This window comes from Lissotriton helveticus, chromosome 1_1, assembly GCF_964261635.1.
Source record: "Lissotriton helveticus chromosome 1_1, aLisHel1.1, whole genome shotgun sequence".
Taxonomy (NCBI): domain Eukaryota; kingdom Metazoa; phylum Chordata; class Amphibia; order Caudata; family Salamandridae; genus Lissotriton; species Lissotriton helveticus.
The window spans coordinates 846,921,154-846,948,408 of NC_136057.1; the positions used below are offsets into that span (position 1 = coordinate 846,921,154).

Here is a 27,255-nt window from a genome sequence, read left to right on the forward strand (position 1 = left end):
CGTTTTTACCCATGCTTCAATAGCGCACATCTTTCTCTTAATATTGAGCCCATTAACATTAAAAGATACAACCTTTAAATTTGATGTATTAGCCATATATGAAAACTAGTGACTTTCTAATGAAACAGAAAAAAAAAGCAATAGATTCTAAACAAACAACCGGCTTCATTTTTCCCCTTTTGCCAACCCCTCCCCACCCCCCAAAAAAGTGGATTTCCCCCCTCCACCACACCCTCCACTTTCCCCTCCCCCAACTCAATTTGGGTGTCATGTTTTTACACCCTAGTGATCTCAGCTCCCACCCTCCCGGGAATGCGTGCTGCATGTTCCCCATGACACCTAACCTCCAGTGCTAGCCACCAAACATAGGGGCCCATTACGATGTCGGGCGGATTGCCTCCGCCAGGCTGGCAGTAGCGACCGCCGGCCTGGCGGAGGCAATCCCCCCGACATCCATTCCCGAACTCCCCCCCCGCCATATTAGTATGGCGGGGGGACCGTGGCGGACGGAAAGACCGTCCGCCGCTTTTCCGCCCCGGTCGCCTTGCGACCGGGGCGGAAAAGGTTTAATATAGTGGCGGTGTCTATCAGACACCGCCAGCCAAATTAGTATGGGCTGTCAGTCATGCCTTTCCGTGGCGGCAATGACGCCACGGAAAGGCATGCGGTGGGGGCTGCACACGGGGGGTACCTGTGGTACCCCCCCACATTTGCATAAACAAAGCGTCAGGCGCCGCGCGGTGCCTGCCGCTTTGTTTATGCAAATGCTGAAATGCATTTCTAGCATTGTGGCGGGCGGTGCTGAGAGCACCGCCCGCCACAATGCTAGAAATGCAGGATGTGCCCGCCACTGTGGCGGGCACATCCTAATGCCCCCCACGGGACCCCCGCCCTTATGGCGGGCGGTCCCAATCCCCGCTAGGATGACGGCCGGACAAAGTACGCCCGTCATCCTAATGACCCCCATACTATTTAGTCTCCCCGCAATAACATATAGTCAAAAAAGAAAAAAGAGGAAAGAAAAAAATTAATTCTCTATTGCGGGGTACTATAACCCTTTTACTGCCAACCCAAAAATCCTGACAACAGGCTATGTGTCAATATCATCATGGCACTTAACTATTCTAGCCCTATACATTCAGAGAGATCTGATCCAGGAGCCCTGGGCTTCATCAACATCTGTGAGTATAAAAAACTTCCCCTTCACCAGGACTCTTAGCTTGGATTGCTGAGCTATAGATGCCTGTGCCCCCTTTGCCTTGAATAGTTGCAGCATTTTGACAAATTCTTTCCTGCGGCGAGCCGCAGAAGCAGACATATCTGAAAAAATTCGACATTTTGTAGTCTCATTCACGGAGAATTGTCTTTGTTGAAAAGCTTTTGTTAGAACTGCCTCTTTGATGCAAAAATCTGCAAAATTGATCAAAATCGTGCGCGGGAGTGTTGAATTGGGAAAAGGTTGAGGTGAGACATGATGAGCTCTCGTAATCGTGAGGTCCCCTTGAAAGTCAGGAATAACCCTTTGTTTGATGAAATTATTGACCCAGCTCAAGGGTTGGGACCCTCCCAGACCCTCCGGCTCCCCAACCAAGCGGAGATTTGATCTTTGAGAATGGTTTTCCAACTCTTCCAGTTTCATTTCCATTGCCTGTTTACTTTTAGCAGCCACTTTAACCTCTTTCAAAACGGAAGCGAGTTGATCTTCTAAGAGAGAAATTCTTTCCTCAGCCTCTTGAAGCTTGATTGGGAAGCTCCCCATTGTGTTCTCTATTTTCTCCAAACGTAAGCTGAGGGAGGCCAATTCCGCTTTATGAAACCTTTTCAAGTCCCTCACCTCGTCTAGGATCAAATTCAGCATATCCTTGACACTCATCTGGAAGTCTCCCGTAGAGTCCATCAGTATATTAGAGTCGGTATCAATATTGGCATTAGCATTAAGGGGAGGCACAGGCAAAGATGAAAACTGTGGCAGAGGCATGGCAGAAGGGGGAGTTCTCAGATCTGCTGCTGCTTCGTCCTCTTGCTGGCGGAATGGCACCTGGACCGAAGCTATTGGCACTGTTGGAACTGTCGGAGCAGGCTCCAGATTTTTCATAGAATTGGCCCGTTGCTCACTTGATTGATCCTTCCCGGAATTCGGCAGATTGACCATTGGCCTCTCAGTCTGATTAGAAGAGCTAGGGTTGGTCTCTTTATCCAAATTGCGGGAGGCAGGCAGGTTGGATAAAGGAGTTTGGATCACACAATCCACCATGTTAAGTTCATCTTACGGACTTGTGGCCGAGCCCGGAGTCTCTAGTCTAACTGCCGTGCCACCATTATCTGTATCCTTCTTAGTGTTCAGAGTATTCTAGGTACCTGGTGAGGAGCTAGGAAAGGAGGCCTGCGGCGTAGGTTTTTTCAGAAATAATGAGAATTGCTTAACCCTCTTTGTACTCCCCTTCTTCTGCGAGTCCAGTTCCTTGTCCAGATTGCATTCTTCTTGCACCATTCTTGGTGGGCAGACAGCGGTTACAGTGGCTACGGTTATTGCAGTGACCGGGTCTTTGCTGGTATTCTCTTCAGGTAGTACTAGCTGCGGAGTGGCTGTGTCCGAGCTCTCTTCCTCCGCTTCTCCCTCGGAGCTCTCAGCTGTTGAGTCCACGATACGAGGCAGGGGGGTGTTTTCCAATCCCGCTAGCCGTGCCGCTTTCTTAGCCTCCCTTGCCTCCTTAGCTAGCCGCTGTGCCTTGGACTTTGCAAGGCGAGTATTCCGCTGTTTCCTAATCTCTGGAGTGACCGGATATATAGGCTGCTTATAGTGCTTATACTGCCTCTGATTCTATCTTCAGCGGTTCTATCTGCGCAGAATATAAGCTTTAAGTGAGCCTTGCCTTGCTCTATCTTGCTTCCTTCGTTAAGCTTGTGAGATCAGTTTGTAAATCTGAAGCTCTGCCTCAGAGTTTCACCCTCTGCCGCTCTGGAGTATGGCTCTGACTCTCGTTAAGCAAAAGTTCAGTTAACCACTGCCCATAGCCTCCTCACCTCCTCCGCCTCCTTTCAAAACGCCAGACCTCCTCCGTAGCAATTTTCACGGAGCTCCACGTGTCTCCGCAAGGCTCCGCAGTGTCAGTGTCTACTTTGTTCGAGCTCCGCCAAAACCCGCCATATGCCGCCTCCTTCAATTACCGCCACGCCAGCGGGGAGGAAGCAGGAGACGCCGCCAGCTAATCTTCCCGGTGAAAATCGGCAGTAAGAGCAGTGCAGACGCCGCCAGGTACACACCACCATTCCCGGGGGCGGAGCCTTGGATCACCTGATGCTACTCGGAGGTGTGGTTCTCCGTAGCAGACATCCTCTCCCTCCGGTTACAAGTATTGTTCTGCAGATAGTTGGGGTTATGTGTGAGAAGGGCTTTGTGGGTGATGCAAGCAGTCTTGTAGAAACATCTTCCTTCGATTGGGAGCCAATTGAGGCGGTTAAGGGCAGGTGTGATGTGCTCAAACCGTTTACAACCTGTTATTAGCCAGGCTGCCATATTGAGAACTGAACTGAAGGGGGCAAGGTGAGTTCCTGTGATGATGGCGTTACCATAGTCCAATTTTGAGAGGGCTAGTGATTGCACTACCGTCTTAAAATATTCAGGTTTATAAAAATTCTAAACTAATATTTTAATTAACAATATAATATAAAAAATCCTAAATAGCATAATATTATCAAAATATATGTAAACATACCAAAAACATAAAAAAGGGAATCAATTTAATTTAAAATCAAAATTAAACACAAATATTTTACAATTTAATTTTAAAAAAGCAGAAAAGAAAAAGATATTGCAAATTCTATTATTATTATAAATCAAACACATAATTATTGAAACGACTGGCCAGGCATTGGCAGCTCGAACAGCTTTGCGCAGCGTGGTGAGCGCGTTGTGGTTTTAAAGCACGTTTTTACATTTTTTTTTTTTTTTTTTCTTATTCCCTGATTTTAACAGGCAGTACTCCTGGGGCTCACCCCTTACCTGCACTTTAATAGTTATCACACCGCTGCTTGTGCGGGTCCGGTTCTGGGGTTGGTGAGGGTTTTCTTCAATCTTCCTACCGGGCGCCATCTTGAGAAGGGCTTTGTCGCTCTTCCAGCGCCATCTTGGGTGTACCGGAGGGTGGTTTCAGCTCCCCACCTGGAGGGACTATTTAAACCAGTCCTCCGAGCGCAGCGGGATCGCGCAGCGGGTCGGCCTCCGCTTTGCCGGAGTCTTGCCAGAGTCCTGCCCGTCTGCGCCCGTCAGCGTCTCGGCAGCGGACGGAGCTGGACGGTGGGCTGCTGAACTTTGTATTATATTATATAATTTTTGTTTTATCCTTTTGGATATGTTTTGTTATAATTCGGTAGACTTACTCGCTCTTCGCCCTCCCCGTAATTTATGCCACTCTTTTTTTCCGGGCTGCCGAGCCTTAAGGAAAGGCTGTCCGGCTTGCGGTTGGCATCTTCCAATGACTACTGGTCCCGCGCAGGACAATACCCTGGCCCCATATCAATGTCTTCTTCTTAATACTAGATCCTTGACCTGTCACTCCCTTGACATTTGGAATTTATTACAGAATTCCAATATGTCATGCTTATTCCTTACTGAGACCTGGCTGAGTGATTGCTCCGCACCTGATCTGGCCAGTGCTATCCCTCCGGAATACAACATCTTTAGAAGGGATAGAACATCGGGCAGAGGGGGTGGTGTAGCTCTTGTGGGAAATAAAAACATACCCTGCGCAACCTTCCCGGTAGAGAATATCCAGGGATGTGAAGCTTTGGGTTTCACCCTTCAGCTCTCCCCTCCCCAGGCTTGTACTGGGATTCTCCTGTATAGAGCCCCGGGTCCTGTAGGGCCGTTCTTTGATGAACTACAAGTAGCGCTTTCAGTCCCTTGTCTCAGATCTGAACATTGCATGCTACTTGGGGATCTCAATGTCCATATGGATAATACATTGGACCCCGCTGCAATGAAACTTAGTGACATCACAGCTACATTAGGACTGTCTCCGTTTTTGCAGACACCGACGCACAATAAAGGCCATATTTTAGACCAGATTTTTTCAACAAAATCTATCACGATAACGGCTATAGAACCAGTATTATGGTCTGATCATTTTTTGATCTCTTTTTCCGTACCTGCCATTGCTCTGACTCGGGTGAGAGAATCAATCGAGACCACGCGAACCTCACGCCCTTTCCATCTGCTTTCGGTGGATATGTTATCTGAGGCCCTTACCATCTGTCCATATCCTCTTTTGGGCAACTTGGAAGATAACCTTAGCATCTTTCACGATTGGCTGGTAGCCAGACTTGAGGTCTTAATCCCCGAAAAAAAACTTAAATCAGGTGAACGTAGAGCGTCGGCCCCATGGTTCACCCCCCAATTAAGAGAGCAGAGGCAGGGTTGTAAAAGGGCTGAGAGAGTCTGGCGACGGGCCTATGACCCGACCGAGAAATTGAAGTTTCGAGTAATAACTAAAGCCTATCACCAGTCAATCTGGAGTGAAAAAAAGGCTTATTTCGAGCGTCGCATCGATGAGGCTGAAAATGGATGCAAAGAAATTTTTAAAGTTGTTCTGGATTTCACCTCTCCAGCCACTTGTACACCAGCTCATACTCATTCAGAAGTATGGATAAAACAGCTTGCAAATTGTTTTGTAAATAAAATCACTACCATTCAAGCCTCTCTTTTCCACTCTAGCTCTCGGTCGGCCGTGGATCCTTTATCCCCCTCCCCTTTTAGGGAGGATCCTGGCCCTTCTCTTTCACAATTTCCACATCTATGCCTTGACACTTCCTTAGAGCTTTTGTCAGGCTTGAAATCAGGCTCTCCACTTGACCCGTGCCCGGCTAAACATCTGGGGAAGGTGGCACCTGCCTTAAATGCCTTGTTGAACCCTCTTTTAAATTCTTCATTGTCAACGGGAGTGGTCCCGCAGGCATGGAAACATGCTTTGATCCTGCCATTGATCAAAAAGCCCACTTTGGACCCCCTCATCCATGCCAACTATAGGCCTATTTCCCTTCTCCCTGCTCTGGCGAAAGTGGCCGAGAGATTTGTACATCGGACGATTTCCAATTTCATCGAAGGAAATAACCTGTTGCATGATACGCAATCTGGGTTCCGTGCAAATTTTAGCACGGAGTCGGCTCTTCTCGAGGTCACTGATGCCATCAGGGAAGGACTCGATTCTGGGGGAAGGACCATGTTGGTTATGTTGGATTTGTCGGCGGCTTTCGACACCGTTCCTCATGATCGCCTCCTCATAAGACTCTGGGAGTGCGGCATTCGGGGAACGGTGTGGAAATGGCTTAAATCCTTTCTGGCCGACCGCAGGCAAACGATCTGGGCGCCACCATTTTCCGCAGATATGGATCCGCTAGAGGTAGGGGTTCCGCAAGGCTCCATTCTTAGCCCCATGCTATTTAACATCTTTATGGCACCCCTGGCGGCAGTCGCGGAATCCTTTGGCGCCCAGATCGTATCTTACGCCGATGACACCCAGCTCCTATTCACTTGTGGTAGGGGTGGGGCATTCAACGGCGTAAAGATCAGGGACTGCCTTAGTGCGGTCTTTGAGTGGTTCAGGTGCAATGGATTAAAGTGCAACTCCGATAAGTCGGAGCTGCTCTTTTTTGGATGCACCTGTGAACCAGATTGGAAGGCTTGGTGGCCACAAGACTTGTTCCCTCCTGACAATGTGTCTCTCAAGGCAAAAAATTTGGGAGTGATTGTGGACAGTGAACTGTCCTTTGGGCCACATATCTCGTGCCTCTCAGGCAAATGCTTTGGCATTTTGCGAATGCTGAGGAAGTTTCTTCCTCTAGTGTCTCTCCAGCATAGGAAGATTATTGTCCAGGCCTTGATCGGATCGCGACTGGACTACGCAAACGCTCTTTTTTTGGGTTTACCAAAATATCTTCTGAACCGCTTGCAAGTAGTCCAGAACTCAGCGGCCCGTGCTATCTACGGACTTCCGAGAAGAGCAGGAGCTACGGCTTTACTGAATTCTTTACACTGGCTACCGATCGCCAAAAGAATTCTTTTTAAGTGTCTGACTTTTAATTTTAAAGCTCTACAAGGATCTGGCCCTAGGTACATAAGGAAACGCCTTTCCCGATATGTACCTAGCAGATCTTTGAGATCATCCTGTCTATCTAAAATGACAGTTCCGGTGATCAGGCGCGCAAGGATTGGTGGTCGATCCTTTCGCTATTTAGCCCCGAAGGAGTGGAATGAACTACCACTCTCTCTCAGACAGGCTCCCAATCTTCTTACTTTTAGAAGAGAGCTAAAAACGTGGCTTTTTACTAAATAAACGTGATCTTTTTCCTGTGTCTGCTTTTAAGTTGTTGTGTTGTTGTTTTCTAGCTGCTCTTTCTTCACCAAAGCGCCGGGATGCTCCTTGGAGTAGCCGTGCGCTATAGAAGAAATAAATTAACATAACATAACATAACATAATTATATAAATTGCAACATAAAATAAAGTATTACAAATTAAAATAAATATATATACACTTCCCAACACATTAAGAATTTTTTTTTCAACTGAATAAACATAATTACTCCCACCTAAAACCACACAACAGTAAAAAAATATTATACACCACACAAAAATAACATGTACTATTCAAATAACATGTACTATTCTAACTACAATAAATATAAAACTACATAAAATATAACATTACAAACTATTACAATTTACTATTCCCACCACACTTGACACAGAAATAAAATGTACAATTAACAACAAAAAAAGCAATTCCCACTCCAGTCAGTGCAACAGTAGGGAAAGTATTGGATTGCGAAGGGGTAAAATTGACTATTCCCACTTCAGTCAGTGCAACAGTAGGGAAAGTGTAGGATTGCAGAGGGGTAAAATTTACTATTCCCACTCTGGTCAGTGCAACAGTAGGGAAAGCGCTGGATTGTAGAGGGGCACAATTTACTATTCCCACTCCAGTTAGTACAACAGTAAGGAAACTGTTAGATTGAGGAGGGGTAACATTTACTAATCCCACTCCAGTCACTACAACAATAGAGAAAGTGTTAGATTGCGAAGGGGTAAAACTCACTTTTCCCATTTCCATAAATGCAACAGTAGGGAAAGTGTTGGATTGCGGAGGGGTAACATTTACTATTCCCACTTCAGTGAGTGCAACAGTAGGGAAAAAGTTGAGTAGCAGAGGGGTAAAATTTACTATTACCACTCCAGTGAGGGCAACAGTAGGGAAAGAGTTGGATTGTGGAGGGGTAAAATGTACTATTCCCACTACAGTCGGTGCAACAGTAGGGAAAGCCCTGGATTGCGGAGGGGTAAAATGTACTATTCCCACTCCAGTCAGTTCAACATTAAAAACAAACAAAATATATTCACCAAGATAAAAATATTTTAAAAACTAAGTCAATAAAAAAATATAAATAAGTGGAAAAAAATATATAAACATTTTAAAAAGTAAAAACATATTATAATGTTAAATCCATATCACAAATGCCTACAAATATTATTATAAATAAAATACAAAAATGATTTTCATACAAATAAATATTTTTATATAGAAATTATTTATTAACAAAAACATTACATAAATTTAGCTTGGTTACTTCCCACCCTATAACACCAAAAAACTCACAACCTGCACCTAAAACATTATTTACACTAATATGAATATTCATCAACAAATTCATTTTCATTAATTAAATATTAATTATTAATTGAATATGTTTAATGTACTTCCCACAATATATCCACACAAAACACACAACACAATTAATTATTACTTGCTTAAACTTGATTTACATCCCACCGCATGCCTTACAAAACCCAGGACCCAAATCTAAAATGTAAAAAGAAATTGCACAATTAACATAATTATCAATTAAACAAATATTAATTAAAAATCAAATTATATTTAATTACAATTAATTAACTTCCCAACCTTTACCGTATAATCTCCACAACCTGCACCTAAAATTGAACTTTAAAAATATTAATGACACCATTAAAATTAATTTTCAATTAAATAACTAATGTTATTTAACAACTAATTATAAATAAGGAAAATGTATTTACTCCTTACCCTTTACCCTTATAAACCCAAAACCCACACCCCAAAAAAAGTAATTAAACAATTAAAATAATTATCAATTAATTAATATTTATGAACAAATTATTAAATTAAAAATAAATCACTTCCCACCCTTTACCCTATTAGCCCCACAACCCGCACCTAAAGAATTACACAATTACCATAGTTATCAATTAAATAGTAACAACTAATAACTTCCCATCTGTTACCCCTATGAACCCCACAACCCACACATACAAGTTACCCCCAAAAAATTAAAAGCACAATTAACACTATTAAATATCAATTAAATAAATACAATTAAATAAAAGAATTATCATTCATTTATTATAATTAAATTACTTCCCACCCTATTGCCCTATAAACCCACAACCCGTTACGGAACTAAAAGACACAAAATGTAATTAAATTAAATGTAATAACTCCCATAATGTAACACATATATTAAAAAACATAAACAATGAAATGACAAGACATACATTTAAAATATATACAAAAACGACTATATTTTTGCAAACTATATTAATGACTTCTATATTTTTTTTATCGATATTACTTACCTTCAAATCGATATTCTTTTTTTTTTTTTTTTTTGTAAACCTTTATTGGGATAGACAGGATATACAAATCTGGGCCTACAACCAAACTGGCCGGCCATAATACGTGAAAGCAGGCAAGAAGTCCAGAATGAAGTTACAGAATCAATCATAGAGGAATGGAAGCAATACAATCTTAAAAAGGGGAGGAGGAGAGAGAATCCAAACGGCCAGCAAACAGGAGCACAGAAGGTTATTTTTTTTTTATAATAGGGCTATAAGGAGCATGACAGGCTCGGCGACAATATAGAGGAGTCCGGATTCTCAAATCAAACCATTGGTAACAGAAAGGCTAAAGGGCAGCTATGCAGGAATGTCAACACTGTATATATCGGTATAAAAACGGGGCCATGAACACAAGTCAGTATATAATTAAGAACAACTTTGCAACCCCACCACCCAGTAGCACATCGGAAACAGAACAATGGGGCCGGAATAGCGACAACACCAAGCAAATCGATATTCTTGACAACGATATTCATGCACTCGATATCACCACTCCATGATATTTCCAACCCGATATTCATGCAGTGCAAATTTTTTCGCCTCTATATTCTGTTCCATTATCAGCCAAAAGGGAAGACTATTCTTCTGTTTAGCCGTCAAATTTGGTAAAACACAGGTCAATAAATACACGCCTTCAAAGGAGGAGAGAGAGCCTATGAAGGGCAGAAAAAGAGAATTCTGCTGAGCACCAGCACTCATTTTTGGGGATCAGAACTTGTTTATATATATTTGAAAATCTGACTAAGGGAGAACGCATGGATGGAAAAGAAACAGCTTGAGTGGAAAAAAAGAGACAAAAAGTGAAGGCTGGTGCAACAAAGAAACATGCAGTGGAATAAAGACACAGTAGCCTCGGTATTTGAAAACCCAACCATTCCGCAGCACAGGGCTCATATAAAAATATTATATTATTATTATTTGGGGTGGGGGTATTTTTTACAAATGTTGCACTAGATAGGAGGGGAGTTTCTGATTAGTTCTCATTAGACAAAATTAAGCCATCTTGTTGTTTTTTTTTTCAAACCACGCTTTAAAATTTAAGTTGCTTACTGAAGTCCGGGCAAATACTACTGTAATAACTTACAGAATAGTTTTTGTAAGGTATGAGGATGCAGATATTTTGCCATTTTCCAATACAGGAGCAGAATCGCTACGACACATCATTTGGTCCATTCTCCTCATTGGAAGCGTCATTTATAGAAATATTTTGACTTCCCTCAGCTGAAAATTTAATCTGGAAAATCAGCACTTTTTGCCTGCCCACGCAGTACTTACTGTCTAGTCTAGCCTTCTGATAAGTGATAGTTTGTGGTTACCTGTTGCAAGTTCGGTCGTGGTAGTGCTTATGAGGTTTACAGGGCTGCCACAAGATTATAGCATGCAGTTGCAACGTTTGATGACATCATGTAAGCAGGTGTAGTTGATTATCCTCATTAACTCGATAAAGGTCTTGTCACAGTTCTGTGGATACCAGATGGTTTTCAAGATTTTTCTCCAATGGAAAATCCCCTCTTGTTTACTATGAAAGCATTTCAATGCTACTTGTGCAGCTCTCACCTACTGAATGCTTAGGTAGGGAGCCAGAACGTTTGAAAAGCAATTCCATGAGAGAAACAAGACTGAAAACAGACATCCATTACATGCACACATTAAAAGGAAGCATCTAGTAGGTAGCAAATAATACAGTATTGATATATATAACCAGGAAAAGCACAGGCTAATGTGAAAGTTGCTGGTGAACAATAACTATTTTAGGACTATTAACCATGAGAAAGAAAGAAGACCATTGAAGGGTCCCTCCCGGCGTTTCGTGCAGTTGTAAGAACTCACCTGCTTCAAGGCTAAATTGCCAATTATTAGATTCCACTTCTCAATTGGAGAATCCATTTTACCAACATTGACCTGTCAAAATAAAAACATGGTATTGGCTTTATGTAATAAACGCATCAACATATTATCAAGGAAATACTTTTTGAACTCGAAAATAATATACAACCTTGCAATGATGTCACCTGTTTTAGGGTAATACTTACTTATGACTGGCAACAGTCAAGAGCATATGTGTATCAAGCTCAACACAGTTAAACTACCTGGCTTATATGGTCTTGACATCTTACAACCTTTGGTTTGATACAAGTTGCAACCTTTTAAAACGGCATTTTGTTTTAGCTTAGCATGTATTTTCAATTGGTTGTACAGTAGCTTCTTATTTTTCAACAGAACAACCTTGGAACAGATATTGCATATATTTCTTTATCAGAAACTTCCAAGTTTCAATTCAAACGCCCTGTAGACGTGCATTCAGCAAACAAAGCAAAGTATTTGTTATAGCTGCGAGGTGTGGCTATGTGCACAAGGAGTGGCCTGGCCTGCAGGTGAAAAGTCTGTAATTTCAGAGAATGACAAAGGAATATCTTGTGCGTCATTGTTTGATCATCTGTATTTTATTTCGTCTATGCTCCATCACTATTGTACTCTATCCTTTGTACAGGGTACGTACACTTTGTGGTAGGGTGACTAAACTCAGGCTCTCTTCATAACACGCAGTATCGGAGTTTAAGCATCCCGTTACCACGAGTTTTATCTTTAAGAGCACTTTCCCACGCACAAATTCCGCCAGCGTTTTCCAGGCAGAATTCGTTAGTTGAAAACAAGTCATAAATGTGGTAATTCTGTATAACTTGTAATCCCGGTTTGACAGGCACTCCAGTGGCCGTCGAGCCAAGACTGCCGGTGATTTTATCATGAGGGCCAGAGTGCCTGGAATAACTAGGGGAGGCAGGGCTGTCTGCCTGGCAGACACTAGTGTAATTACCGGAGGAAGAAAAGGTAGGCAAGATTCATTCCGAACAGTGAAGGAAGGAAGTTTTCATTTAAAACTCGCGAACTGGAACCCAGAACCAGCAGGGACAGAACAGAACATTTCCACGCGAGTTTTGATGAAAACACCGTGGGCCCTGAAATGGCAAACAAGTAGGGAAACAATTTGTTTAATTACATGGGCGGAATTGGATTTGTTACGTTAAAACAGCCAGACCGGAAGTACGTTTCTTCTTAAACAAAGAGGTAGAAAAAAGCTACAAAGAATGGCCTCTTACCGCAGTCACACGAGTCTTAAGTAGCGAATGCCCAAGTGTGATTTTTGGTATGAAAAAAACAGCAGGTACAGCGTGTTCGAACTGCTGTCATTAAGCCCAACCATTTTTACAAAACAGGAGCCACAGATATTAGATTTGCTACTGGAGATGTACTGTTGTTTAATGTCAACCAGCTAACCAAATTGCCAGTCTAGATTCGTGTTTTATTTTTGCCACTTAAGCTATCATGTGGCTATAGATATGTTTGCCATTCTTTTATGGGATGCCGGGTGAGTTTTCTCAAAAATCTGTGGGCAACTTGTATGTACTTATTGAAGGCATGAAGTAGACACTGTTTTCATGAACAATTTGGTGAATGCCCTCAAACTTTTTACCCATCCCGAAAAATTCTCTATGGAATATGGATCAGAAAAGTAACTTTAGAGACCAAGTAAAACACACCTCCACTTGTCCAACCTGCACAAAATCTATTTTGTTTATATCTTCAGTTTTATATATCAAAAACAATGCTAACCAGGCGTCCCAGTACTACACAACAAATAAGTCAATGGTTCCCAAAAAGAACATTAGTACGTGACGTCAACAGGAAAATAATTTGAGGTGAAAAGAAACAAAAAATGAAGATAGCAAAAATGGATAACCAAAGAATTCAGTAAGCAGAAGAATGTACAGCTATTTTCTGACCGTAGGAAAGAGATAATTGATCTGGAGAGGAGGGGGTGAGAATTCCAATACTTGAGCGCACAACGATGGGAAAGTCACAGAACCAAGGCAGCAAGTACAGAGAAAGAAACACAAGTCTCAGAAGCAACAACTCTGCAAAGCTCTACTGAAACAGACACGAGCACTCAAAATAGACTCATAATATCTTCCTGTCAAACAGGATTATTTGTATCTCTTCGGCTAAGGAAAACATGCTTGCAGACCTACATATCTGTAAACTCTTAAATGCAAATCAAAGAAAAAACTATAATATCAACTGATGGCGTTAAGGTACATGGAAGGAGAGGTGACAGTCTCGGAGTTTATACCAATAGGTGGGGGTACAGTGGAGGAACACCATGAAACATGCATGGTCCAACAGCCTGAGCACACATGGGGGCTCAAAATGACCAACCAGATGCATACTCACCATATGTTCCAGATCAAATATTTAATAAGAAAATGTATTAAAATATTAAATAATGGTGCAGAGATAGGTGTATTCACAAGGCTGATTCATCAACCTCCCACCTGCACTTGTATCTCTCAAGCTCTTGGGCAGCTTATCTCTGCCTCGTTGTGAGAAGTTTCAGTGACTCTATGGACGTTTGTGACCACACAGTCATTGAGTTTACATCTTTAGCTTGGCTGCCACACACAGCAGGGTCACCACACAACAAAGCTGCAGCACAGCATAGCTTCAGTAAGAAAGTTTTATTTTTTATTTATAAAACGCAAACTAATGCCCAGAGGCGTCTAGGCGCCACCAGCCTGATGTGATATACATTTGATAGAGACAGAAATTCTAGGACGTTGAAGTCAGTGACTAAGAGTAAATAGACTTGTTTTGAGGGCTTTTCTCAAAGGAAGCAGTTATGAAGATTTGTTTTTAATGCGAAGGAAGGATGTTCCTCAGTTTGGAAGTAGTGGTAACAAAACTTCTGCCTCCTAATTTTGATAACCGGAATCTAGGAACCTCAACAAGATTGGAAGAGCGGAGAGTTCCTGGAGGTTTAGATCAATGGAACCGGTGCTTCAGGTATTCGGGTCCGGACTTGTTTAAGGGCTTTGAAAGCAAAACATAGGGCTTTAAAATCTATCCGTTTCTTCATGGGGAGCCAATGGAGGGAGACCAGTACCTGTTTGGCAGACTGATGCCTGGAAGTCCCTGTAAAAAGTGAGGTAACCACATTCTGGAGAACCTGTAGCTTGCCAAGGAGACCTTTCTGTAGACTGACAAAGAGAGCATAGCAATAGTCTAGTTTAGAGAAAATAGGAGCGGAGACCACTGTTTTCTTTAGATCATTGGGTATAAATGGGAAGACTTTCCTGAGCGTTTTAGGGTGTAGAAGGTGGAGGAATTTGTGGCATTAACCTAGTGCTTAAAGGATAGAGCTGAAGCAAATACTAATCCCAGATTTTTTGGTTTTGTGACTGCCTCATGAACTCAGTATGCTCCCAACACCAATCAGTTGGGTTACCAGAAAGAGGTGTTGGATCCAAAAAGAAGGAACTTGGTCTTGCCTGAATTCAACTTTAGATAATGCTCCAGCATCCACTTGATAACCTGTTGCCTACAGTTATGAAACCTGGATGCTGTATCCTGAATGTTACTAGTTAGTGAGATGACGATCTGGGTGTCGCCGGCATAGGACATCATGACAAAGCCGGAAGAATTAATAAAACTTGCCAGATGGGCGATATACAACTTAAAAAGGAAAGGGCTGAGCGAAGAACTCTAAGGAACACCGCAAGGTAATCGGAAGGGAGGTGATGCAAAATAGCTCAGTTGAAAGGGCTGCTCTCGTTCTGAAAGAAAAAGATTTGAGGAGAGAAAGAGCTGATCCACTAATAGCTAGGAGTTGAAGACGGTTTATCAATAGGCTATGGTTGAGAAGTCCAAAGCTGCAGAGAGGTCTAATAGTATTAATGCCGCCTTTCCTCCTTTGTCAACCTCTCATCCGATCTCCTCAGAGGTGGTGTTCTGGGCCAGCTCAGTACTGTGTTCGCTCCTCAGGGATGTGGAATTTTTGTTAAAGTCTACTTGTCCAGAGGACTAAAAGTAACAGAAATCTACTTGTCCTGTAAAAAGATCAACTTGTCCCAGCTGTTGCCTAAATGGATTTGCTGGTCTATGGATGCTAAACCTATTTGTTCCTTTGTTCTCTCACACAAAAGGCTTAAGTAGCCCCATACACCTGACACAGACTTATGAGTTCCTTCCCTCACCTCTTACAGTATAGCATAAATTACCTTCACCCTCTATTTTTGTAACACTCCATGCTTTTCTCCTGCTCTCCCACAACAACCTGTATGTTCCCTTTGTCTATTCTCTCACAATGCAGTCTTCCATTTTTGCTTCACTATTCCACAATGGAGGCTCAATTCCTTTTATTGCCATTTTCTCATCACAGGTCCAAGCTTGCCTTATGGTATCCACTCTGTCACCAGCAGCGCCATTCTCCCTTTGCTTCCAATCTTTCACCACAGGCTGGCTCCGGAACTCTTGCTATATCAGTCACCTAGCTTTAGCTACATACCGATTTTTCTTCCAATTTTTAATCATAAGCAGGCTCTCTTCTTTCTTTCTACACAGCTACTCTATATGCTCCCTTTTCCTCTACTCTTTTAACAAATGCTCCAGTCCACTTCTGTTCTCTTGTGCAACTATTATGAGAGAATGAGTCTTATTATATACTCAGAATTTTCCATATATTAGGAAAATTAGAAGAGATATGCTACAGACCTCTGTTTGAGTTTATAACAGAGGTATAACATTGGTGGTCCAGTTTCTAGTCAGAACCCTTAGGAGGACCCCATTTTCTAAATAACGAATATTGATATAGTGTTTCTTTTTACAGAAACCTAATTAAACTGATGTAAACATCGATCGAAGAACTTAAGGAACTGCAAATAGGTGAATCTTACATAGGTTACACTATGACTATTAATTTCAACTTTCTTTTTTAATATTCTTGGTGTGGGATTCTTACTTGACTCACATAACTTTGGAGAATACTTTATTAGTAGTGGCTTGACTCGTTATATATACTGCTTTCTCTTAAAACTACACACTATGCGGGCTACTTTAATTTAAGGAAGGTGGAAGGTGTTTCCCCCCCCCTCCTTTTTCTGAATTTAGACCTTATGATAACATTTTAGTAATTGTGGATAAATGTTTATTTGGTTACAGCCCTGAAGAAGTCATTGTGTCTAATTTTGTACACGACGAAACACGTGTTGGCTGTTATTTTGTATCATCATTTGGAGCACTGAAGAAAGAAAATAAAAGACAAAGAACGACATATTCATTTGACTTATGGACAATTTTTTCACAAATTGGTGATTTCAGAAAAGTGACTCTCGCCTGGAATATTCATTTATATTTACAGACTGTTTTGTGATATGTGTGCTCAGAGGTCATTGTAGAGTTTAGTAGCTTTCAATTTTGAGAGTTGTTGATGTTGGATACGCATCATACTTCTAGGGGCACCATTTTATTACAATATACATACAGATATCCCGGAGAGTAATTAGGTTGAGCGCCCATTAGTCTGTTGGTATCCCAATCTAGTTTTAGTAATTCACAGCAAGGTGCTGCCACCTATTGGGATTGAAAATATACTAACTTCCGCGATGAAGAGGGATCAGGAAGCACAGGATCTATTAAATAATCTGCAAACTGGGAGCAGACAAGGCAAGAGTGTCAATGCTTCGTTGCCTACTAAAAGTGTAGGTTTAAGGGAAAAGTTTATGAAATTGGAGAATCTGAAGAGACAGGAGCTTAACAAATGGTGGGATGCCGCGACTCTTAAACAATATCTCACCTTAAACAGAATACCTAGGGGCTTAAGATCCCAAATTATGCCCACTTATGAGGATTTGGAACCGGACTTATTGGTCAATTGGGAACAAGAACTTACAAACTCTTCTAGAAATCTTATCAATATTCTTATTGAAAATGCTGAGAGAAAGATCAAGAAATTACTAGAGGAGATTCAGAAGATAGAAGATGAGATAAAGGAACTCAATATGCCTGAGGCAACAGTTAAGAATGACACTATTCTAGATAACTTCCTCGCAGAATTACAGGCAGATATAAAACGTAGGAAGGCGAGGAAACTACAAAGGGATGAAAATGACTATAAGGCAGGCCGCATCTTCACATTTGCTAAGCGTTTTGATTATTTGGTTAAGCAAACACGGGGTTCTAAACAGAAAGCTGTTACCACGCCTAGCCTTAGTGCTAGTGATACAGAAGTTTCATCTATAGTGAGCAGTGAAAATGAAGAGACTGATGCTGTTCCGACAGCCGGGGTTGGGGTACAAGGAAATCCTTTTTTAGAGGAGGTGAAACGGCTCAGGATTGGGAATCGGGACTCTATAGCCAGAGGCAGAGGTGGCGGGGCTACAAGACAAGGAGAGGATCTAGGGGCAAGGGGACAACAGGGCACCAGAAGAGGGATGAGAACAAGATCGTGGAAAGATTGATTGGTTCACCAGTCAATCAAGAAAATGAAATAGAAATTATTAATCTGTCGAAAGTTGTACTTACAGATGATATGGTTAATCTGTTGAAGAGGGGACTAGGCTTTTGTCCTAATGTAATACCAGATTGGTATATGACCAGAATTGATTTATATACATTTGTAAGACTACTAAAGATTAAAAAATTCTTTGTACATGTACCTATTAAAGACAAAAGAACAGAACAAACAAGACAAATGAGTGACCTGACTATTGAGGGGGCAAATGCAACGAGATTATTACTCTCATTAACTGAGAGTGAGGATGACCCTATTACAACTGCGAAATTACTTGAAGACTTTGAGATTAACAGGTTTCTGAGCGAAAGTAGCGGTCTTAAACTGAAATCCAAGTGGACTCCGAAGTTTGGTACTGGTAACACTATAGATGCATTCCACAAGTCAGTGGAATTGGCTATAAACAGACTTATAGACAATGAAACAAAGAGTGGATATTGTAGGAAATTGGATAATTTGACTCAGGGAGAGAGAACAGCACTAAGAATATTGAAGAATAACGACAGCATTACCATCCGTATGGCAGACAAGGGTGGTAATGTTGTCGTCATGGATACAGAGAAATACAATGCAGAAATTAAATCACAACTTGAGGATCGGAGATACTATCAACCCCTAGAAAATAACCCACTAGAAAAGCTGAAGTGTACCATTAATGAGAAACTTAAAATATGGTATGATATGTCTTTATTAGATGTTGATGAATTTAATTACATGACCTTATCGACACCTAAAGCACCTTGCTTATACACCTTGCCCAAGGTACATAAAAACCGTGAACATCCACCAGGTAGACCAATAATTTCGGGCATAGGGGGACCTACGGAGAGGATCTCTGAGTATATTGATATTTTTAGGAGACCTTATGTAGAAAGCCTACCCTCATATATTCAGGACACTAAACATGTATTGAACATAATGTCAGATGTTACATGGCAAGAAGATATGTATCTTGTTACTTTAGACGTTGTGTCTTTATATTCTAATATTGACCACAATTTGGGGACAATCGCAGTTGAGACCTTCTTGAACAAGAGACAGGCTGAATTATTGGAGCATACTAAGATGATACTTGATATGACACTTCTTGTACTGAAAAATAACGTATTTATGTTTGATCGGAAATGGTACAGGCAATGCCTGGGGACCGCGATGGGTTCCAGGTTCGCTCCGTCCTTTGTGAACCTCTTTATGGGGTGGTTCAAGGCGGAGTGGATCTGGGGACGTCGTGGTCAGAAATGGATTGAGTATATACATTATTAGGGTCGCTATATAGATGACTGTCTGATGATTTGGACTGGTACCCTGAATGATCTGCTGTGCTTCTTTGACTATCTTAACAGTAATGATGTTAATTTGAAATTTACTACACAATATGATAAGGAAAAGATAACTTTCTTAGATGTAGAACTGTACACTAAAGATGACAAATTATGTTCAAAGATGTATAGGAAAGAAACAAGTTGTAATTCAATCTTGCACGCGACTAGCTGCCACCCCAGTTCTCAGATTAGATCGATCCCTTATGGGGAGATGGTAAGGGCCAGGAGGAATTGCTCAGAGGACGAGGAATTTGTGAATAACATTGAAGACATGACCAGTAGATTCAGAGCTAGAGGCTATGACAAGGCAGTGATAGAGAAAGCAAGGAGACGAGCATTTAAACTTAAGCGCTCTCAAACTCTGATTCAGAGAACACATAGTGACATGGATATACAGAAAGTACGCCTAGTGACTAGTTATAATATTGAATCATATAGACTTTACTCTATTATCAATCGTCACTGGCATTTACTTAAAGCTGACAAGGATTTGTCACCTTTTATTGGAGAAAGACCTTCTATAACTTTCAGGAAAGGAAAAACGCTGGCAAACGACTTAAGCACGAGTTACCCAGTCAGAATCAGTACATTCTGGCCCAGGAATACATTAACAGGATTTCACAAATGTCGACGTTGTAATTGCTGTAGGTGGGCCTGTAAGAAAGTACAGAGTTTCAGTTATAATGGGTCTGAATCTTACAAGATTAACACTTTCATTAACTGTGAGATCACTTTCGTAGTGTACGTGATAGTTTGTACATGTGGACAGATCTATGTGGGTAGCACCATACGTAGGCTGAGAGACAGAATCATGGAACATATGAGGGCTTGGAAAAATGGAGACACAAGGTATCCCATTGCTGCCCATCATGTCCAAAATAGTCATGATCCAGATGGTCACCAATTTAATTATCATGGGATAGAACATGTGATGCCTGACCCAAGGGGAGGCAACAGATTACTGAAACTCAGATGCAAGGAAGTAATATGGTTAATGAAGCTGAAAGCGGTTTAACTCGGGTTAACATTGATAACGAATATCAATTCTTTTTAGGCACTGAATAAGAATTCAGAGATGCAGAGCTCTATTCTAGATCAGACAGAAAAGGTTTCCTGATATGCCTTTTCTGATTAAAACAATTATGAAACATAGAGTATTTAGTTATGGAGTAGACTGTACGCTATACCCTTTAAATTGCTTATAAATACTACACTGTTATAATAATTTAATTTAACTGACTTTGCTCTAGAATGTGACTGTTTAGACATGTTTTCAGATATTTATAATTTATATGTGTAACATTGATTGAAACGTTGATTTAATGTATAGATGATAGTTCTATTCTTGCCTCTTTCATAGGACTTTATAATGGTTTATAATCTTTACCACCTACACCCGGACCTGCGGTTATCATTGGTACTCTTCTTCACTTTACTCTACCCTAACATCACCTTAGAAATCTAATAACATTTAGACAGACATTGCACAAGAGTGTTATTATAGTTCACTCCTGAAAACGGTAGGAGTTGGTCATAAAAAGGGAAAAATACTTTTATTAATTAAAAATAAATAAAATATAATTCGAAATATGAATAACTAGATAATTATATATCGAGGATTATAGCACACTCGTGCCATTAATATGAAACGAGACTTCATATACGAAATGAACATGTTCCAAGATGGCGCTTATACTTTGAGACTATATTGGACACTCTAAGATGACGCTGATATCGAACGCCGAGTGGGGACAGCGAGGATAGTTGCTGCCCGAGACGAGGTAGCTCTTTACTCAAGTTATTCGTGTTTTGTATTATTGAACAAAGGCAGATAGTAGGGATATAATATTACATTTTATTTGACCAGGAGGAGATATATGAGAATTGGAGGCCGCCATACAACTATGAAGATTTGATCGGGTGAGCAATAGGGAACACGATTTAGCTATTTTATATACTTATTCTTTCTACTTTGTAAATCGGTAATACTGCTTCTTATTGTACTTTTGAATATTAGAGCGACCTCCGTCTACAGCCCACATATAATTGGCCTGTAGGTGAGTGTGTATACATTTATTCTTACAGAAAAATGAAAAGGAGATTAGGATGGTTTTTTTGATAGACTCTTCTCACCGGTTATAGGGACAGGGGAATTGATATTCACACTTGAGAAGGAAAACGTGTGACAACATAATCGCCTATAGGTGAGAACTCATGAAACATAAAACGGTTATTAGTTCTGACTATGTGCAGCGAAACTGTTAATTGCACTACTTTATCCCAATAGGAAGGAGAAATAATACGAGGGATACAATTTACTACTATCCTATATTTAAGTGATGTAAGTAATATTGCTGAGTTACGTTTACTCTGCTGGCGCAAACCCAATAGATTAACATTATGATTTAGTTAGTTTCTTTTCATTTTTCTGTTCTCTTGTGGAACTATTATGAGAGAATGAGCCTTATTATATAATCAGAATTTTCCATATATTAGGAAAATTAGAAGAGATATGCTACAGACCTCTGTTTGAGTTTATAACAGAGGTATAACATTGGTGGTCCAGTTTCTAGTCAGAACCCTTAGGAGGACCCCATTTTCTAAATAACGAATATTGATATAGTGTTTCTTTTTACAGAAACCTAATTAAACTGCTGTAAACATCGATCGAAGAACTTAAGGAACTGCAAATAGGTGAATCTTACATAGGTTACACTATGACTATTAATTTCAACTTTCTTTTTTAATATTCTTGGTGTGGGATTCTTACTTGACTCACATAACTTTGGAGAATACTTTATTAGTAGTGGCTTGACTCGTTATATATACTGCTTTCTCTTAAAACTACACACTATGCGGGCTACTTTAATTTAAGGACGGTGGAAGGTGTTCCCCCCCCCCTCCTTTTTCTGAATTTAGACCTTATGATAACATTTTAGTAATTTTGGATAAATGTTTATTTGGTTACAGCCTTGAAGAAGTCATTGTGTCTAATTTTGTACACGACGAAACACGTGTTGGCTGTTATTTTGTATCATCATTTGGAGCACTGAAGAAAGAAAATAAAAGACAAAGAACGACATATTCATTTGATTTATGGACAATTTTTTCACAAATTGGTGATTTGAGAAAAGTGACTCTTGCCTGGAATATTCATTTATATTTACAAACTGTTTTGTGATGTGTGCTCAGAGGTCATTGTACACTTCAACTTGTTCCCGTCATCACAGACTCAATTTCATTTCCGCAACACACCAGATACCCGTTCCCATTCATTCTCCAGCATACTAGCTCAAAATCTCCCTTTTGTTTCGTGGCAACTGTTCCTGCTCCCTTGCCACCTACTCACAGACATTAGGATGCTAAGAAGCTCCTTTTTCAGCATGTGAATTGAGCTGTGCTTGTCAGTGGTAAGACTTCTTCACAAAGTGGAACGCAGTCAGAGGGGAAAACACTTACATCCCAACGACCTACTATTGCACTGGAAAGAATGCCAAAAAGTAATTTTTCAATAGTCATCTGAAGTGGTAATAGCCACCATGATAATGCTCCAAAATAAGCGGTTCTCTTTTTTTGGCACTAGACTAAGTGGGAACAAAGTAGACTGTTTTGTTGTCTTGGACTTGATAAACAAATACCAATAATTTACTTCATTTTTTCCAACAACATGTGTTTGAGAAAACTGGCCCATCGTAGTTGCTGATACAGCTAAAACAAAAATTTGAATGAAGCTGTAGGTGCAGGGATTTTTTTAACGCTATAAAGGACATTATCCTGGCTGCAGTTGGAAATGGAAAAGGCATGCAAATGCTGCAGCTATACCATTTTCTGATAGTCACAATCCCCGCCATCAGTCATGACACCTTATTGTAGAATAACGACTGAGAAAGAACACTCCACTCTGTGCCAGATTAGCATTTGGAAACCGTGTATAAGATTTTTTGTGTGTGCACATTTAACAGTAACACGAATTGGCATACTCCTAAATAGACCTGTAAAAAACGTACTTCCTTTTTAGTTGTGTTTCCGCAGGTTGACCTGGAATTTACCCTGCATGTAAAAATGTGTCAGGTGCACTTTTGGCAGTCCTTGATTCTTGCATCATCTGTTTAGAGTGTAAGGCTGTAGTCAATATGGAAACTCACTTGGCACGAAGCAAACAATCGCAAGGCAGACATCTGGGTTTCCCTTGGCAGACTTGGTTAGCTAGTGACAAAGCAGTGACGGTGGCAATTAAAGACTGACGGAGTCCATTCCTTCCAAGCCCTAGAACAATCCCGTTTTTCTGTATTACATCAACAAATCTTTCATATTGCCTCAACTTTCATTTTTTCTTGCACCAATGCTTCACGATCTTCAGAAGCCTTGCAGACTCCTAAAAGCACAGCCCACCCACCAGAGGTAAAGGTGTGCAATAAAGAACTGCTTTACACTGGCTCAGTGGGAATAAATAAATATCAGTATTTGGTTCTATGAAAGTGAGAAGAGTCAACGGTGTCATGTGTAACGTCCTTGGGTTTCTCCAGTGCTCTTCTGTGTCCACTGCGCCCTGGGCTCTCTGATTTTCTGTGAAAAAGGGCGCTTACCCATAAGAATACGTAGCCTCAGTACTTTTCACAAATGTGGAGAAACATTTTTAAACAAAATAGGTAAACTAGGAAAGAAAAACAAGCATTTGCAATGCAATAGGTCTCGCATTAGGAAAGTTTGAGCTATTGGTATTGAAAATGACACATTTTTATTTATGTATTGGTTTTGAAAATAGCGAAATTCATAGCTTTGTCATTTACAATGCCAATAATTTTAACTTTCGCAAATGTGACACCTATAGCATTTGTAATGCAATATGTGTTGTATTTGTATTGATATTACAAATAACAATGGCTTTTAATTTTTTTAAATAATACTTAAATAAAAGCTATTGTAATTTATAATGGCAATAGCTTAAACTTCTGTAAATAACTTTTGTGAAGATTATGTTCACTGTATTTTATTGTGACGAAAATCCAAGAACAGAAGTGAAATATTAATATCTTTTTGTGACATTTGTACTGAAGCTTGAAACATTGAGAGAACATATTTGAACCAGTTGTTGTTGAATGGTTGCACAGATTAATGCTGTGGTGGTGCCGAGTGATGTTTTGGTGGCGACGAGTGATGCTGTGGCGTTCAGTGATGCTGTGGTAGCGCATAGTGATGTTGTGGTGTACCCAAGTGATGCTGTGGTGGTGCTGAGTGATGCTGTGGTGATGCGATAGATAGAGCGAGGGCGATAGATAGAGTGAGGGCGATAGATAGAGGGAGGACGATAGATAGATAGATGGCGATAGATAGAGGGCGATAGATAGAGGGCGCAAGATAGATAGATACATACATAGATAGATAGATAGAGTGAGGCCGATAGAGTGTGGGCGACAGATAGATAGAGTGAGGGCGACAGAGTGTGGGCGACAGAGTGAGGGCGACAGAGTGAGGGCGACAGAGTGAGGGCGACAGAGTGAGGGCGACAGAGTGAGGGCGACAGAGTGAGGGCGACAGAGTGAGGGCGACAGAGTGAGGGCGACAGAGTGAGGGCGACAGAGTGAGGGCGACAGAGTGAGGTAGATAGATAGATAGAGTGAGAGCGATAGATAGATAGAGTTAGGTAGATAGATAGAGTGAGAGCGATAGATAGATAGATAGATAGATAGATAGGTAGATAGGTAGATAGGTAGATAGATAGATAGATGCCGATAGAGTGTGGGCGACAGATAGATAGAGTGAGGGTGACAGAGTGAGGACGATAGATAGATAGAGTGAGGGCGATAGATAGACATATTATGTGCTAACTAGACTAAAGATAAAAGTACCCACTCTTAAGGATTCACAAACATGTATAACATTCGCCCACATTTACAATGTTTACTTGTTTTTTATGCTTTTTCATCCATCTTACTTGTTTCAGTATAAACTAGAATTAAATGACACTCTTTATTATAGGTCTAACATGTGGCAACTCGTATTGTTCTATATTCCACAATATCAGCTTTTGAGAAACGTAACTTGTAGTGTTACAAAACCGGGCTTCATTATATTTCAGTAGACTATGCAGATTGGATGACAGGTGTAGCTTTCTTAAGGGGTTTACTTTACTATGGAAATCAGTTTTATTTGGTCAAACAATTTCCAACTTGTGTTCAGCAGTGGCTCACAAACTTAGATCCTAACCAAACAAATCGTATATTTCTGAATCTGTGAAAATGTCATTACCGTTTAATTTTTTTAGATTCTGTACTACTAATAGATTGGACGTAAATTCCTACGGAGGTACGCTGCACCCACCCCAAGACACACACAAACTAAATCAAAGACACTTGTTGGGTTAATTAAGGAAGCACTAAAAGTAGGAAAAGGTCCTAAAAATGTGTGCGACTTCACACAACATGCATTTAACCTGCACACCTGTAAGACGCATCACGATGGATACAATTTTACATTCTATGCCCATCTCCCTACACTTTACTAGATTAAAAATCTAAAAAGAGCCTATCCCAACCTCTCACAGAATATGATGCATCTCCATGACAACCAGGCAGTCCAAACAAAAAGTTATCTCCCTCTCTCACATCAGTCAATCAATGTAGAATACACCACATTCGTGTGAGAGGCCAATGAAGGGGAGCATGTAAAGATGTGCTATGGGGCAACGTGCTATTATTGAGGGGTAAGAATATGCTGCTCATCTGTGAGAGATGACGAGCAGTGTGAAGACGTGAGTTCCTTTCAAATTCTAGAGGCAACTGATGTTGAGCCCTGGTCTTCTTTTGCAATATGCAAAGCGGGACTGAGAGACCAGTGGTGATGTGAGGAAAAGGGCCTGTTGATGTAGGAAATGAGTGGAAAAAGCCACGTGGGGAACAAGAAAACAGAGCTAACAAAACTAGAAGCCAGCAATACAGGAAACAAGAACCATCGGGACAAGGGAACAAAGGGCCAGAAACGTTAAAAAGCAAAGCTAAACATTAGGGATCATGAGTCTGCTATGTGCGCAAAAATGCCTGATATATAGAGAAACACCGGACAAAACAAGCATTGGCCCCGCGGCTGGGCCGCAAAGAAAAAAAAACACGAGAAAAAATACCCCGAGTGGTGGCGCGAGTGGTGTGCACGCGCGTCACCGCAAATGCTACTTTGCCGGCGATGAGCTTGCTATAACGCACATGTGCACGCGCTCTTGTGCGCGTTCTAGCAAGCTCATCACCGGCAAAGTAGCATTTCTGAGAGTCCCAAAATGTCTCGCCGAGACCAGCGCATTCGCTGGATCAGGCCGGGACCTAAAAACTAGTGGTACACTTTCTTAGCAGCAGGCAGTTTAACCCTCTGCGCTGCCTTAAGACGAGTCAAACTTACTACTAGAGAAACCTCCGGTCTCTTTCCAGGAAGCTGATTAATCACAGGACTTCTCTTGACATTTTAATTGATGTCTGGAAGCTGCTGGAGGCCAAGAACGAAAGCAGGTGTATTTGACCCATGCCGAGGAGGAGAGCAGAAGCAAGTGCACAGAGGGAGGTGGACGGCTGGGAAATAAATGGAAAAACTCGGGGCAGTGGCATGCACCAGAGTTACGGCCAGTCGGGCAACATGAATTCAAGGCAGTCGAATTTGCCATTAAGGCTTGAGACCACTGCAGCTTGTTTCCAATACTCTATTGTCTCCGACCCGATCGATCGGCAGTCTCTCTCCCAGGCCCTTGGTCAGGCTGGGTCGAGTTTCATCTTATTTCGGATCCCCCAGTACCGTAGCTTTACTGGGCCCACTGCTTTAGCGCTGCCACCCCGCGTTTTATGCTGTCTCAGTCACGCTCCAATAGCAGCAATGAGACCCCACGCTTTCTGCAGCCACA

The 27,255-nt window shown here is 41.2% G+C and overlaps 1 protein-coding gene across 1 annotated transcript in view; it reads right to left on the bottom strand.

Annotated features, from left to right (window-relative positions):
- The window catches only part of SLC41A2 (solute carrier family 41 member 2), a 397,409-nt gene that overhangs the window by 242,419 nt on the left and 127,735 nt on the right, over positions 1-27,255 (bottom strand). The window contains exon 4 of the mRNA XM_078675022.1: positions 11,538-11,609. Within this exon, the coding sequence (XP_078531148.1) occupies positions 11,538-11,609 (72 nt within the window). The remainder of the gene's footprint in view (positions 1-11,537; positions 11,610-27,255) is intronic.